Source organism: Nansenia antarctica (genome assembly GCF_963989245.1).
Source record: "Nansenia antarctica genome assembly, chromosome: 11".
NCBI lineage: Eukaryota > Metazoa > Chordata > Actinopteri > Argentiniformes > Microstomatidae > Nansenia > Nansenia antarctica.
The window spans coordinates 33,187,116-33,204,615 of NC_137681.1; the positions used below are offsets into that span (position 1 = coordinate 33,187,116).

A 17,500-nucleotide genomic window follows, 5' to 3' on the forward strand; every position below is an offset into this window, starting at 1 on the left:
GGAGGTTGTTAAGTCTCTGGAGGTTGTTAAGACTCTGGAGGTTGTTAAGACTCTGGAGGTTGTTAAGACTGGAGGTTGTTAAGACTCTGGAGACGGTTGTTAAGACTCTGGAGACGGTTGTTAAGACTCTGGAGGTTGTTAAGACTCTGGAGACGGTTGTTAAGTCTCTCCTTCCTCAGGAGTTTTGTTCCTCTCCAATCCGCTCCGTTTGTAGCGACAACCTGATCGTCACTGATTCAACTGAACCTTATTGAGTAACTTGTTAGAAGATAAACACAGATGAGCTACTACAGGCTCAGGAGGTAGAGTTGCCGTCTAATGATCGCAAGGTCGGCAGATCGGCTGGCCACATGTCAAGGTCTCCTCGGGCAAGACACTGTACCCTAAAATGCTCCCAATGAGCGGGCCGGCGCCTTGCATGGTAGCTTGCCGCCATCGGTGTGTGAATGTGTGTGTGAACGGGTGAATGAGAGGCCGTTGTAAAGTGCTTTGGAATAAGTCAGTCCATTTACCATTCTATTTATCAGTGGTAAAAATAAAAATAAATCTTAATTGAATGTATTCAGGATTTGGGGCAACACAAGGAGAGCATTCTGAAAGGAGGTGTAGACTTTCCATAAGCACTATACCTTGGTCTTCTCTCTCTTGGCCTTCTCCATCTTATCCATCTCCACCTTCTGGGCTTTGGCTGCAGGAGAGAGAGAGAGAGAGAGAGAGAGAGAGAGAGAGAGAGAGAGAGAGGCAGAACACCAGTCAGTCAGTCAGTCAGTCAGTCCAGCGCTGTTAAACCCAGCCGCCCGGAAAACATGTTCACATTACTCAACAACACAAATTATACAAAGGATAGATCCGGTCCATTGTCTCTATTGGTCAGTTTGCCTTCCAGCTGTGCCGATATCCATGATATACGCACGGCTAAATGGAATGTTGACACATCTTTTCATATTACTCCAGTGTTTCCTCTATATGCATTAATTTGTGGCGGGCCGCCACGAACACATTTTCTCAGTCACTAACTGATTCAGTTATTATGACCGGAGAACAGAAAAAAAGCAGATTAAAGCTAGATTTAGGACACTTTCAGACCTACATTTCGTTACGATTTAGGGTGTAGTAAGTTACAATTAGGGATGTCCCGATCCGATACTGATATCGGATATCGCCGCGATATTGGTCCTGAATGCTGGATCGCAGATCGGACCAGAAAAAAAAAAGGCTCCGATCCGCGTGCCCGATCTGGCGTGTCACTCAAGTGACGACAACAGTAGTAGCCAGTGGTCACGTGCATGACCGGGCTCGATAGTGTGACTGTTTTGGTTTTCATTTGCGAGTGAATATATTTCTGTGCGACTTGGAAATACATTCAATCGCACCAGTGTGACTAAGAGACAGCTGAACTACTGTCATGCGCAGTCAAACTTATGTGTATATAAGCGATGAGGGAATGAAAACAGTGAACAGAAACGCGTGTCGCAGAAATGCTTCACGCGAGTCCTATATGCGCTTAAAATGCGCATACGCTCTCATAGTTCGTAGCGCTGTGTGCTTCCGGTTTCATTACAAAGAGGTTAACCCCATATGTGCCTGACGTCTAACAACATTCAAATGACTCTAACTTCGTCATCTTTTTTCGGATTTCAATGTATGACACATCATTTGAAAGCTTATGATCCGTAGTTCCAATCCACAACACGTCACATTTGTTGCTTTAATAAAGGCTGGCAGTCTTTAATTTAACTGTTGTTGGTGTGGACTGGGGAGGTATTTGTTATTATTCAGGGGCCAAAAAATGTATACAAATATCGGATCGGTATCCTGGGCTTCGCAGATACCCGAAGCCCAGGTATCGGTATCGGTAGTGAAAAAGTGGGATCGGGACATCCCTAGTTACAATATGTTACAATTAACCTCGTCGTTTGTGTTCGCACTGCAATCGAGACTGTATCGCTCTCAACAGGTGCGCAAGGCGACGCGCTTGCAAAACTGTTTTGTGATTGGTCCGAATTTCGCGGGACATTTGGATTTCAGGAAATCACTCTCCTCTCTCTCTCTCTTCGCCCATCGCCGGTGCCTTTAAGCCCATTTCCTAATCGAAAATGCAACATCATTAGCGACGACTGTGGGTTATTGCATTTACTGCTGTTCTCTGGTTCATGTTCACTTATACCAGTGCTCAGTATACAAGTATTTTAATGAACATTCGTAATGTATAGGGATGCACCGAAATGAAAATTCTTGGCCGAGGCCGAAGCCGAATTTAAGGAAACACTTGGCCGAATACCGAATACCGAATGTGTATCGGCCGTTTTTAATTTTTATCATTGCATAAACTAAATACATTTTGCTTTTTATTCATGCTTCTCAAAGAAAGAAATTGAGATTGAAAAAAAAAAACTTTTATTGAACATTCCAGCAGACATCAGTCTATACCAGGGGTGCTCACACTTTTTGGAACCAAGATCTACTTTTCAAGTAGCCAGTCTGCCAAGATCTACCAGTCTAGTTTCAACATCGCAAATGTACATGCACGTACTACAAACACACACACACACACACACACACACAGTTCCCAGCCTGCATAGTAAACTCACAATACACTTTCCCTCTCTCTGTCACACAGCCACAGGAGAAGACCATCACAAACCCTCCCTCTTAGCTATTCTCGCTCACACACATTCTCACACACACACACACACACACACACACACACACACACACATTTGCCAGTCTGCATAGGGAGCCATAGCACAAACCCTCCCTCTCTCTCCCCCTCTCTCTCCCTCTTCACACACACACACACACACACACACACACACACACACACACACACACACACACACACACACACACACTCACTTTCTCTCACTCACACACTGACAGCCAGTCTGCAGTACCATAGCCAACTACTGATCCAACAAACAGAAAAGTAAACCAGATACAAAACAGGTAATTCCCTAGTTTGAAAGGAGGAAATAAATGCATTTCTCTACCTTAGTGGGAGACCTGGCACTGGGAGGAGGCAGCTAGTTTCTAGTAGTCAGGGCTGTAGGAGCTGGTTGCAAGGTGTAGGCAGGCTGCAAGGTGTCATCAGCCACTGTGGATCTGTCATCGAAAAGGCAATCTGCAGCCTCGAGAAACGCTTTTTTCACAATTTCGCCGTCTTTGAACGACTTCTTGTGTTTAACAAGAACGTGACTGACGCGATAAGAAGCTATCGTTACAGCTGTACGTTTTCGCTCTTTTGCCACATTTCCCTTCTAACAGCCATCGTAGATCTGCAGATCAGACAGACGCACTTCCAATATCACATCGTGTAAAAGTCCTCCTCCCATTCTGGATGGAAGTTATACGTTATTGGTTTCTTACTTGGTCCAGCTTCCCCACTCATTTGTATACCCTTTCTTTAGTAGTAAATAGTAGAAATTGGAAGGCTAACTAGTTAATTAGTCTCGCCGGTATTTTGTATTTTGTAGTTGGCGCTGTTGACTGCGCATGCGTGGTGAACCGTGTGTTAGGTGAAAAGATCAGATCGCAGACTGGCTTACCTGTACGTCAATCAAGTGGCAAAAGCCATAGTGAGGATGGATGATAGGCGAAGTTTTCTTTTCTTTTTTTGAACTTTTTTTTTATTTTATTTTTTGAACTTTTTTTGTTGTTGTTCAATGCCATGCGATCTACCCATACTACCTTTGCGATCGACCGGTCGATCGCGATCGACGTATTGGGCACCCCTGGTCTATACCAACAAAGCACAATAAATAAAATAAATCAGTCAAATTAAATGTTTTTGTTTTCCCTGAATAGCTGCTGAAAGAAAATCTTTGTAGGCCTACAACAAAAAAGTGCATTGGGATAAAAGTGCTTTGAGCCTACTTTTTACTAGGCTACTTCTTTTCGTAAAAGACCATATTTAACATTTTAACAAATTTGTTTAAACTTTTTTCATTTTAACAAAACATTAGAAAACAAACAAACAACATTATGCCTATACTTGACTGACTGCTCAAATTAAATCTGTCTGTATAACGTATGTATATAACTTATGTATGTGTAGCTTGTCAGCTATGGCATGTCAGTTACACAATATATAACAAAAATGTGCATAGGGATAAATAAAACTAATGAATAACTGGCTGCCCTTTAAAACAATATAAGCCTACTTATTCAGGAAAAGTGGCAGGTTTTTCTTTATGAAGAGTAACTTCTCTGCTTTCTCGCAAGAAAGTCTGTTCCTCTTCTCATCAATAACATGAGATGCAGCACTAAACAGTCTCTCGCTGTCTGTGCTTGTGCATGGAGCAGACAAGTACCTGCGAGCCATGTGTGCCAGGTCAGGAAAGCGGCCTTGGTTTGTCCTCCAATATTCCAGAGGGTTATCACTCCTGGGGATGGTGACTTCGGAGAGATAACCATCCAGTTGTTGAGCGGTTGCACTTGTCGTCTGCCCGGGGTTTGGATTCTCTTCAAGAATTTCATCAAACATGTCAAACAGCGACGGTGCGCTTGCCTCGTCTGTTGTACGTGCCCTTTTTTGCCGCACCGCGCACTCTGCGCTGTGCGCCCCGTCTCCATCACCAAGTGTCGTTTCCAACTGTGCCTGGATCATTTCGCGCGCACGCTGCTTTCCCCCCACATCAAAGTATATATTTTTATATCGCGGATCTAGTACAGTCGCGATGCAGTACAGGGGTTCGTAGTCCACCTGCCTAAAACGTGTGCTGACAGCCTCTAAGAGTGTACTTTTAGCAGTTTTCACTCTGTGGTCTGTTTCAACCTCTTTGCCTAAAAGACGCTTTAGTGCCACAATTAAGGGGATAACGTCTGCAACAGTAGCATTAGATGAGCTTATCTCCTTTGTTATTTGCTCAAAGGGGGCGAGGAGAGAGAGAATGTTCTCAATTAACACCCACTGGTGTGCAGTGAATATTGCGGGCAGATCATAATCTGCTATATATGCAGCCAGGCGCAAAAAGGCTTTCCAGCATGTAATACGTACTGTTCCACCTTGTGCTCACATCTTGTTGGAGCCTTTTTGGTGCCATCCCGAATTGTTCTTGAACAGTTTGTAACCGCGAATAGGCAAGCGGAGAATGCTTAAAGTGGCCCACAATTTTTCTGCCTATCGCTATGATATCAGCTATACTGCGCTGACTCAACACTCCCTCGTTAATGGCTAATTGAAGAGTGTGGGCCATGCACGGTAAACCTTTTAGATGGCTGTCTTCCATCGCTTTTGCCATATTTCTTGCGTTGTCCCTGACTATGGCATGCACTTTTGATCGGTCAATACGCCAAGTGTCAAACATGCCGGCGAATGCCTCGGAGATCGCTGCTGCTGTATGTGACCCCCTAAACTCTTGTGAATGAAGCAAAATCTTTTGCATCTTAAAATCTGTATCTATCCACTGTGCGGTTAGACTCAGCATGCTGGTGGGGCTCACGTCAGAGCTCCAAATGTCAGTAGTGAAGCTGAGGGCTGAAATGTCTGTAGCCAAGAGCTCGTGGATGTGAGTTGCGACAACGTTGTACATGTCAGGTAAGCACACGTCTGAAAAATACCTTCTACTAGGCATAGGGTAACGGGGCTCAATGTGGTTTATAAGCCTACGAAATCCAACGTCCTCCACAACAGAAAATGGTTGATCGTCCATGGCCATGAATTCCATTATTTTTTCAGTAATGCCCTTTGCTTTGGCACTGTCCCTACTAAATGTTTTGGCTTTTTCAAATACTTCGGCCACAGATAGCGTCGGTGTGCTGGGAGGAACTTTCTTTTTGGTTGCTGTTTTTTTCTGGTAATCGGCATGCTGTTTGGGGTGTCGTGACTTCAAGTGGCAGATCAAACTTGAAGTGGAGAAGTTTTTTGCCGATGTTCCCCCTCTAGATATTTCAGCCGAACAGCGTTGGCAAATGGCCATTCTTGTGTCTCTGTCAGAAACCTTGAAATATTCCCAAACTGCCGACATGTTTTCTGTAGGCTAATTATAAGACGTAGCAGCATGCAGTCAATGCTCGTCTCATTCGCTGAGCAGCATGGGATGCTTACACTGTTTGATTGCGTCATCAAAACACGCCCACTATTCGGTCGTAAACATTCGGTGTTTTCACACATCCGGCCAAAGGCCGAATGCGCTTTATTTTGCGATATTCGGCCGAATACATTCGGTGGCCGAATGTTCGGTGCATCCCTAGTAATGTAGTCTCTGATGTTCATGGTCAACTAAATCAGCCTATTTTGTGAAACAAATAATGTTCCCGCTAATGGGTTAACCGAGCAGCCTCGCACCTAACGCTAGCTTCGAACTATTCATAGCATAAATGTTGGTAAATGTCATAAACGACACAGTATTAGTAGGCATAGTATGCCCACGACATAGTAGGCAGGGGGAAAGAAGGGGAGTCTAATTTTTATTGACAACGGATTTGCTGGAAAAACATGCAGCTAAAATTCAGGGAACATTTGGACAATAAGAGACACAAGGTGTGGTCGCATGGTCTAATTACAGGGCAAAATGCGCGGGGCAAAAATAATCTATTGTCTCTAAAATCATCACGAACAGAACGTCGGAGGTACGGGTAAACAAGGCTCATGTCATCAAAGGTAAGAATTGGTTTTCTTTAACTCAGCTGATGCATTACCTTGCTGTTGGTTGTTTACCGAATCTGTCACACTGTGATTTTACTTGTGTAAACAGTTAGTGAGTAACGTTAGCCGGTTTTGTGCGTGTACTCTCATGTAGGCCTACTTTGTATTGATGAGCTGATGATATTTCATTGTGTGTGTGTGTGTATGTATGTATGTGACTGTCAGTCACAAGTTTATATTCTACGGATGTGGTTCAGTGCTGTATGCACGTTCCCGGTTCCATGTGTACTCTACTCTTGTGTACTTCATATTCGATGAGCTGATGATCTTTCTGTGTGTGTCAGTGTCTTGGGCGTATCTGTCAGTCACATGTATGAATGAATGGTCTTTATTGTCATTGCTATAGTACAGGTACCAAACAACGAAATTTAGGAGGGGTGGCTCCCCTGGTGCTAGGAAAGAAAAAAAAAGAAAAAAAAACACAAGAAGGGAAGGAGCTGGTTTACATAAATAAAGGCTATGTACACTATCCACTATACTATACTGTACAGATAGACGACTAGGGTTGTCATATTGCACATAGTGTTATTGCACATTCATTTGAAGTGTCGCAGTTTGCAGGCTTGAAATGTACATATTTGTGCCTCAGCACTACACCAGATTTTTTCAGTCCAGCAGCTGCCATCAATCCGTCCAGACTGTCCAGGGCCCAGAACCTAGGTCTTTGCTGTGTTCAGGGCCTGGATGGCCCTGGGGTAGAACCTGTGCTTCAGTCTGTTTGTCCTTGCGGCCATGGTCCTGTAACGCCTTTTCGAGGGCAGCCGGGCAAAGTGTTCGTACCCAGGGTGGGTTGGGTCTCTGGAGATCTTGGAGGCCTTCCTGAGACAGCGTGTGTTGTACAGCTCTTCCAGAGAGGGGAGGGGGGCGCCGGTGATCTTCTGGGCTGTTCTCACGACTCTCTGCAGCGCATTTCTCTCCGCGGTTGTGCAGCTGGAGAACCAGTTGCAGATGCCGTAGGTGAGGATGCTCTCCACTGCGCCGCGGTAGTAGGCCACCATTATCTCCTGCTTGTTGTGTTCCTTCCTGAGGACTCTCAGGAAGTAGAGCCGCTGTTGTGCCTTCTTGATGGTGGCTGCTGTGTTGTTCTTCCAGGACAGGTCATCCTGTATGTGCACCCCCAGGAATCGGAGGGCTGAGACTCTCTCCACGCTCTCTCCGTCGATGAGCAGGGGCTGGATCTCTGACTTTTTCCTCCTCAAGTCCACGATGATTTCCTGGGTCTTTGACTTGTTCAGCAGCAGGTTGTTAACCTTGCACAGCTTGCTCAGTTGCTCTACCTCATCCCTGTACGCCGCCTCGTCCTCCCCCGAGATGCAGCCCACCACGGTGGTGTCGTCTGCAAACTTTACGATGGAGTTGCTGGGGTGGACGGGGGTGAAGTCGTAGGTGTAGAGGTTGTAGAGGATGGGGCTTAGCACGCAGCCCTGGGGGGACCCAGTGCTGAGTCTGAGGGCTGTGGAGGTGTGGGAGCCCACCCGCACCCTCTGGGGGCGGTCGGTCAGGAAGTCCTTGATCCATGCACATATAGAGTGTGATAGTCCCAGGTCTAGTAGTTTGGTCACTAGCCTGTCTGGAAGGATGGTGTTGAAGGCAGAGCTGAAGTCCACAAAGAGCAGTCTCGCGTAGCTGTTTCCCCTCTCCAGGTGGGATAGAGTGGCGTGGAGAGTCGTCGCGATGGCGTCCTCTGTGGACCTGTGGGCTCTGTAGGCGAACTGGTATGGATCCAGGTTGGGCGGGAGGCGTGTGAGTATGTGGGCCCGGACTAGTTTCTCGAAGCACTTCATGATGATTGGTGTGAGTGCCAAAGGGCGGTAGTCGTTTAGGCAGCTCACCGTGCTTTTCTTCGGGACTGGGATGATAGTTGAGGTTTTCAGGCAGGGTGGGATGGTGGCCTGGGACAGGGACTGGTTGAAGATGTTGGTGAAAACCCCGGCCAGCTGGTCGGCGCAGTCCCTCAGCACCCGTCCCAGGACGCCATCCGGCCATAATGTATATTATACGGTAACCGATGTTCAGTGCTGTATGCGCGTTCCGCATGTTCTGCTGCAGCTGTAGGATATCTTGGTATTTGATCACCTTCTATATAAAATCACCAGCTCGGCTTTAATGACTTAACCTCTAGTTTTTGGTGAAATTACGTCTTTGTTTTGAGCGCCAGTGCGCATTTCATGCACGTGCACGAGAAAAAAATGCGTGCGCGAAAACTCACCACCCCACCACTAATGTAAAAAATCCTGGAGGAAACATTGTACTCCGCTTTGGATATATTACCGTTATTGAACCAATCGCACCTATCGCAACCGAAGTTTGTCTGGTCTTTCTTTTGTGAAATATTGATCGATAAATGTGGTAACCGTTGTATAAAAGCGTTATGGAACGAGAAGCACGGCTAGGGGGTGTATATATAACGGCACTCCACTTCGCGTCGTGCCTAACCACCCCGCTAGCTGTGCCGATCCACGATATACCACGGCTTCTCCTTCCATAACGCTTAAACAAAAACCCCACAGCGTCCCAGATATGTCTGACTCACCCAGAGCTTCGTAGTAGTGGTCTTCAGACCAGCCGTGTGGGTCGAACATGTCCTTGGGGTAGTTTGTTCCAAGTTCATCGATGCCACAGAACTGGATGAGTTTCTCATAGATACTGTGGACACACACACACACACACACACACACAACAAATGATATAAACACATACACACTAACACAACAAATGATATAAACACACAACAAAGTATATTAACACACACACACACACACACAACTAATTCTATAAACACACACACAACAAATTCTATAAATCAACATCATGACTACATTTACATTTTGTGTAGGTGTAGGTGTGTGTGTGTGTGTGTGTGTGTGTGTGTGTGTGTGTGTACCTGGGGTTCCTGAACTCTTTCTTCTTCTGGATGTGGCTGTTTGTGTCAAAGTCTCCGTGCAGCTTCCTCTCATACAGCTTCTGGATCTTCTCCTGTCAGACACACAAACCCTGATAATGACCCTGATAATGACCCTGATAATGACCCTGATAATGACCCTGATAATGACCCTGATAATGACCCTGATAATGACCCTGATAATGACCCTGATAATGACCCTGATAATGACCCGGCAGCAAGGCTGTTCAACTTGGCAGGGCCGAACAACAAGCGTCGTCCCACCCCTGCCTCCCCCTCCTCCCTCCCCCACCCCTGCCTCCCCTGCCTCCCCCCTCCCCCACCCCTACCTCACCCTCCTCCCTCCCCCACCCCTGCCTCACCCTCCTCCCTCCCCCACCCCTACCTCACCCTCCTCCCTCCCCCACCCCTGCCTCACCCTCCTCCCTCCCCCACCCCTACCTCACCCTGCTCCCTCCCCCACCCCTACCTCACCCTCCTCCCTCCCCCACCCCTGCCTCACCCTCCTCCCTCCCCCACCCCTACCTCACCCTCCTCCCTCCCCCACCCCTACCTCCCCCTCCTCCCTCCCCCACCCCTGCCTCACCCTGCTCCCTCCCCCACCCCTGCCTCACCCTCCTCCCTCCCCCACCCCTGCCTCACCCTCCTTCCTCCCCCACCCCTGCCTCACCCTGCTCCCTCCCCCACCCCTGCCTCACCCTCCTCCCTCCCCCACCCCTACCTCACCCTCCTTCCTCCCCCACCCCTACCTCACCCTCCTTCCTCCCCCACCCCTACCTCCCCCTCCTTCCTCCCCCACCCCTGCCTCACCCGCCTCACCCTCCTCCCTCCCCTACCTCACCCTCCTCCCTCCCCTACCTCCCCCTCCTCCCTCCCCCACCCCTACCTCACCTTCCTCCCTCCCCCACCCCTGCCTCACCCTCCTCTCTCCCCCTACCTCACCCTCCTCCACCCCTGCCTCACCCTCCTCCCTCCCCCACCCCTACCTCAGCCTCCTCCCTCCCCCTCCCCCACCCCTACCTCACCCTCCTCCCTCCCCCACCTCACCCTCCTCCCTCCCCCTCCCACACCCCTACCTCACCCTCCTCCCTCCCCCACCTCCCCCTCCTCCCTCCCTGGCCAGACGCTGGGAAGAGCAGAGCCCCTCTGAATGGAGCCATTGTGTGTCCTCAGGTTCTGGTACCTCAGGGCAGTATTTGACAACCAGACTCCAGAGAGCCACAAGGCCCTGTCTCAGCCAAGGGATCCATCGTAAATTAGCCGTAGTAGACAAACAGACGTTAAGGTTGTGTGTGTGTGTGTGTGTGTGTGTGTGTGTGGGAGGGGAGGGGGGACGACGACGACAAAACAGGAATTCCCAAATACTTAAGAGAAATCCCTGCTATCTGATAACAGATACATCCTGTGATAGCAGGTTGGCTGTGGAGTGGTGCCAAGCCCAGCCCAGCCCGGGCCTGGAGGGGAGGGATGTTCAGGTACTGATGACTCAGCAGTGATTCATCTGATAGAGCGAGCGTGAGCCCAGGCCCGGGGCGGTGCTTTAGAGCGCTGAGGTGTTCTGGAGTCACGGTGCCACTCCCTCCCTGTCTCACCTGCCCTGACACAACCTGACACCCAGACCCTGAACACGGCTCTGCTCTGACTGGTCTGTTCTGCTAGGAGACACACATGACTCCCCTGGGGTGACTGACTGGAGGGGTGTGGTGGTCTGATGCTTAACTCTGTTCAGACCCTGAGAGTCTGGAGTGAGACACCAGGTTCAGACCCTGAGAGTCTGGAGTGAGAAACCAGGTTCAGGGGGTGAGAACTTGGTGACTAATGACAGAAAGCCAACTGACTTCTTTTTAAGGTACTTCCTGTCTTCTCCTCGTGATAACCCCCCCCCCCCCCTCCGCACTGAAGAACTCATTAGCAGTCTGGAACATTCTTGAACGTTTCCCAAAAGGGCGACTGCAGAACGATGCTTGTTTGGCAGCTCCGCAGGCGACTTATCCAACACACAGGCCTGACCCACGGCCGGGTTATTAGGCGGTGTCTGCTCTGAAAGCTCCTGCACCGTGTTTTGTTTTCACTCTTGGAATGATTAGCTGATTAGTCTCAGCTGACCTTAGGGGCCTTGCTGGAATATAGGGTGGGAGGAGATCTGATATGTGTTTTGGTCCAAGACCGTTTTGTGATTTGTATGCAATTAGAAGTACGGTACTTTGAATTCAATTCTCTGAGAGACTGGTAGCCAGTGTAGAGATCTCAGGATTGGTGTAATGTGTTCAAACTTCGTAGTTTTTGTTAGGACTCTAGCAGCGGCATTTTGGATGAGCTGCAATTTACGAACAGCTCCTTTAGATAGGCCTGTTAGTAGACCAGCTCCTTTAGATAGGCCTGTTATGCCGCTTTTCCACTATCGGCCCGGATCGCTTCGGGTCGGCTCGCTTCGGCACGCTTTTGAACAGTTCTGGTTTTCCACTATACACAACAAACCAGGAACGAGTAGGAGGAGTAGGCGATAGTAGGTGGAGTTACGCGTCATAAAAGCGCGCCATGGTGGTGACGTATATTTTCACGAGACACAACACAGCCACAACAATAGCAACATGGAGGAACTTGAAGCTATCGTATACTTTTTCCTCGGCATGTGGTATATTATTAACCGTGATTTTTGGAGAGAAAGAGAAAGAGAGAGAGGAAGCTATGTACACATAATAAAGTCATGTTTTTTGAACCCTTAAAACCACTGCCTTCACTTGTCTGCCTTATGAACTGTAGTATCATTGTGTGCCGTGTTATTCATAAGATTCCCCCCGCTATACAGATCAGCAGGGGGAAATGCGATAAGAATATTGTCAAAATGCAGCACTATCGTGCACAGATCAGCCTTACAACATGTAATGTTAAGTGCCTGTAACTTGCCGCTTTCAGTTCTAGTAGACTAGTTTAGATCTCGCAACCAGGGAAATGCCGACACAATTCTATTTTTATTTCTCCTGACACGTTGAGTAGTTTGAATCCGCTGTAGACAGCTCCGGTTTCGGAGCAAGACTATCGGCATTAGTCAAATACATGCTCACATCAAGTCATCCGCTCACTGCTGTCCATCAAAAATGGCACAACCATCAATAATATTACACAATAACAACTGCTCTGATTAGATTGCTTAGATTGTTTAATACATCAACGGGGGGAAAAGCGAGATGAACTCGCGAGTATCATGCTTCATTGAAAGTCCTATCTATCCCATTCAAAGTGTTTTAGTCTTCCCCCATTCCACTGGTAATAAGGAATTGGCAAGAATAGATCGATATAAATAGATCAACATAATGCAGCACTATCATGCACAGATCAGCCTTAAAACATGTAACGTTAGATATATAACGGTGCGACGTATTTCTACGGAAAGGCTGACTGACGCGGGGCTCATTCAATCTCCGCGTTCGTTATAGATACGCTTGCAGCAGCGGATGAACTCCCGGTTCATTGAGTTTACGGTTAAAAGCATAACTTCTCGGGGTGTCAGCGCGGTGGTTAAGATCTCAAAATGACCGTATACCGATGGTGAAGTTAGCAAAGGAGTATTGTGATTGTACCACATCCATAGCCGGTGTTATTCACGGGCAAACACGGTGCCCTTTGCGGGTTAATAACTTCGGTTTACCGTGGGTTAGGATAACAATTCAAACGTGTCCGGATAGGGGAGAGGACAGGGAATCCAAAACCATTTGAATGGTGTCGATACTACACTCCTATCACGGTCGACACAGCGCGGAGCGAATTCCCTGGTAAAACTATTCCCACCCCCCGCTGTCAACAGGAGTTTAAACCAGCAGGCGCGGTGCTGCGAGCAGCAGCGGGTGAACTCCCGGTTAATTGAGTTTACGGTTAAAAGCATAACTTCTCGGGGTGTCAGCGCGGTGGTTAAGGGCTCAAAATGACCGTATACCGATGGTGAAGTTAGCAAAGGAGTATTGTGATTGTACCACCTTCATAGCCGGTGTTATCCACGGGCAAAGACGGTGCATAATAGCGATTTTTGTGTTATGCTTGTTGTAAATAAAAGTTATATGATGCATTGAAATGACATTAAACTAAGATAATACGATGGTCAGCATAATTTTTCGAATCTTTATTAATAAGCTATTACAGAAACTGTAGTGACATTTTCCAAGAGCGAATGTGGTATTTAAAGATGGCGGTTGGCGAAGAAATCTATGAACATGGGATGACGATTTCCATTGACCAATCAACGGTGTGCAGCGTCATACGTCACACGCAGCCTGGCAAAAAGGTTCCGGGTCTCAAAAAAGGTTCCTGCCTCGGATGGGTAGCTAAAGAAGCGACCCGACCCGACCCAGGCCGACAAATGGAAAAGCGCCAAAGAAGCGGGTCAGCCCTCTAGTGGAAAAGCCCCATTAGTAGACCAGCTCCTTTAGATAGGCCTGTTAGTAGACCAGCGCCTTTAGATAGGCCTGTTAGTAGACCAGCTCCTTTAGATAGGCCTGTTAGTAGACCAGCCCCTTTAGATAGGCCTGTTAAGCCCCTTTTCCACTACGGTGCCAGCCCGGGTCGACCCGGGCTGGCCTGCTTCTTTGGCGCTTTTCCATTTGTCGGCCCGGGTCGGCTCGGGTCGGTTCGGGTCGCTTCTTTAGCTACCCATCGTGCCCAGGAACCTTTTTTGAGACCCGGAACCTTTTTGCCAGGCTGCGTGTGACGTGTGACGCTGCACACCGTTGATTGGTCAATGGAAATCGTCATCCCATGTTCATAGATTTCTTCGCTAACCGCCATCTTTAAATACCACATTCGCTCTTGGAAAATGTCACTACAGTTTCTGTAATAGCTTATTAACTCATTGACTGCCAAAGACGCCAATTGGCGTCTTATAGAATAGTAACGTTGACTGCCAAAGACGCCAATTGGCGTCTTATAGAAAAAAAAAAAATTTTCGCGGGGATCGCGTTATTGACATGTTCTACACCTAGCGAGTGAATTTCAGACTTGGGTGTAATGTATTTCGGTCCCAGATGGGGGCAGTAGTTCGATAAAAGCCTGGAGAAGGAAGTGGCTTGCTGTGGGTTGTAGTAATGGCGAAACGGATCAGGGTATGTGCCAAACGCGGCGCGGAGCATTGCGGAGCATCGCGGCCATCGCGCGACTCTTCAAACAGTTCAGAGTCGGATGATACAGAAAAAGTGCAGCAAAAAAAAAAAAAAAAAAAAGTTCTGCAGAAAAAGCTCGTTTTCTCTGTTTATTGGTCAAAATCAGGTGTTTTTGCTGAAACCACCCTATGTTCTACGGCCGATTTCTAAACACTCAAAGAGGCTAGAAACAAACTTTCGTTTTCTGATGAAAGAAGAGAGTCTAAAGTTTTGGTAGATATGTTCAATGTTTATGTAGTCCGAAAAGTCAATATTTGGTGGGTCTTCAAAGTTCAGCGAAAATGCCCCAAAAGTCTGGCAGTGTGGAGCTCTCCGCTCTGAACATGGCTGGCAGTCAAAGAGTTAATAAAGATTCAAAAAATTATGCTGACCATCGTATTATCTTAGTTTAATGTCATTTCAATGCATCCTAGAACTTTTATTTACAACAAGCATAACACAAAAATCGCTATTATGCACCGTCTTTGCCCGTGAATAACACCGGCTATGGAGGTGGTACAAACACAATACTCCTTTGCTATAACTTCACCATCGGTATACGGTCATTTTGAGCCCTTAACCACCGCGCTGACACCCCGAGAAGTTATGCTTTTAACCGTAAACTCAATGAACCGGGAGTTCAACAGTTCATAAAGCAGACAAGTGAAGGCAGTGGTTTTAAGGGTTCAAAAAACATGACTTTATTATGTGTACATAGCTTCCTCTCTCTCTTTCTCTTTCTCTCCAAAAAAACACGGTTAATAATATACCACATTCCGAGGAAAAAGTATACGATAGCTTCAAGTTCCCCCATGTCGCTGTTGTTGTGGCTGTGTTGTGTCTCGTGAAAATATGTCACCACCATGGCGCGCTTTTATGACGCGTAACTCCGCCTACTATCTCCTACTCCTCCTACTAGTTCCTGGTCTGTTGTGTATAGTGGAAAACCAGAACTGTTCAAAAGCGTGCCAAAGCGTGCCGAAGCGTGCCGAAGCGACCCGACCCGAAGCGAGCCGGGCCGATAATGGAAAAGCGTCATTAGTAGACCAGCTCCTTTATGGTGCTTTTCCACTACAGTGCCAGCCCGGGTCGACCCGGGTCAGACCTGTTTATTATCCTTTTTCCATTGCCAACCGAGCTGGCCCGAAGCGAGCCGAACCGGGCCGAAAGGTACTTTTTTAGCTACCCTTCAAGAGCAGGAACTACAGGGCCGAAAGGTACTTTTTTGCCAGGCTGCGTGTGACGTGTGACGCTGCACACCGTTGATTGGTCAATGGAAATCGTCATCCCATGTTCATAGATTTCATCACTAACCGCCATTTTTAAATACCACAACAGATTTCGCTCTAGGAAAATGTCACTTACTGTTTCTGTAATAACGTATTAATAAAGATTTGAAAAAATATGATAACCATCGTATTATCTTAGTTTAATGTCATTTCAATGCATCATAGAACTTTTATTTACAACAAGCATAACAAAAAATCGCTATTATGGCGATGTCCTGTAGAACTGAAAGCGGCAGTTAACAGGCAGGTAACATCCAAATGCTGTATATATAAATAATGTCGGTGTCGACCGTGATAGGAGTGTAGTATCGACACCATTCAAATGGTTTCAGATTCCCTGTCCTCTCCCCTATCCGGACACGTTTGAATTGTTATCCTAACCCATGGTAAACCACAGTTATTAACCCGCAAAGGGTGCCTCCGGGCACCGTGTTTGTCCGTGAATAACACCGGCTATGAAGGTGGTACAAACACAATACTCCTTTGCTAACTTCACCATCGGTATACGGTCATTTTGAGCCCTTAACCACCGCGCTGACACCCCGAGAAGATATGCTTTTAACCGTAAACTCAATGAACCGGGAGTTCACCCGCTGCTGCAAGCGTATCTATAACGAACGCAGAGATTGAATGAGCCCTGCGTCAGTCAGCCTTTCCGTAGAAATACGTCGCACCGTTATATATCTAACGTTACATGTTTTAAGGCTGATCTGTGCATGATAGTGCTGCATTATGTTGATCTATTTATATCGATCTATTCTTGCCAATTCCTTATTACCAGTGGAAAGGGGGAAGGCTAAAACACTTTGAATGGGATAGATAGGACTTTCCGTTCAATGGAGGAAGCATGACACTCGCGAGTTCATCTCGCTTTTCCCCCCGTTGATGTATTAAACAATCTAAGCAATCTAATCAGAGCAGTTGTTATTATGTAATATTATTGATGGATGTGCCATTTTTGATGGAGAGCAGTGAGCGGATGACTGGATGTGAGCATGTATTTGACTAATGCCGATAGATTGTCTTGCTCCGAAACCCGAGCTGCCGGTGCAGACAGGATTGTTCCTTCAAACTACCGTATTTTCCGGACTATAAGTCGCACCCGAGTATAAGTCGCAGCAGGCCAAAAATGGGTCATGAAGAGGAAAAAACCACATATAAGTCGCACTGGACTATAAGTCGCATGGTTCAAGGGAACGGGCTTGGCGGAATCAGCGGGGAAAGAAGACCCTGTTGAGCTTGACTCTAGTCTGGCACTGTGAAGAGACATGAGAGGATTTGTAAGCCCAGGAAGGACATAATTCACTTCTGAAAGGTTAAGGAATACTTGTATTATCGAGTGTAAAGTCCGCTAGCTAGCGCGGGGCTAACAACATGGCGTCGCGGAGGAAAAATGAAACTTTGAACAGCCTCTAAAAGGTAATAAATGACTTAACATCGTGTATAACGTTCATAATAGCGTGTATAACGTTGATAATATAGTGCTTAATGTCCACATTGTCGAGTGTAACGACTATTTATCGTGTATGAGGCC

At 47.2% G+C, this 17,500-nt stretch overlaps 1 protein-coding gene across 1 annotated transcript in view; it reads right to left on the bottom strand.

The window, feature by feature from the left end:
* Window positions 1–17,500, bottom strand: part of sap30bp (SAP30 binding protein) — a gene marked incomplete at its 3' end in the record, with an annotated part of 70,399 nt that overhangs the window by 4,122 nt on the left and 48,777 nt on the right. The window contains 3 exon segments of the mRNA XM_080541644.1: window positions 630–688; window positions 9,180–9,292; window positions 9,531–9,622. Of these exon segments, the coding sequence (XP_080397770.1) occupies window positions 630–688; window positions 9,180–9,292; window positions 9,531–9,622 (264 nt within the window).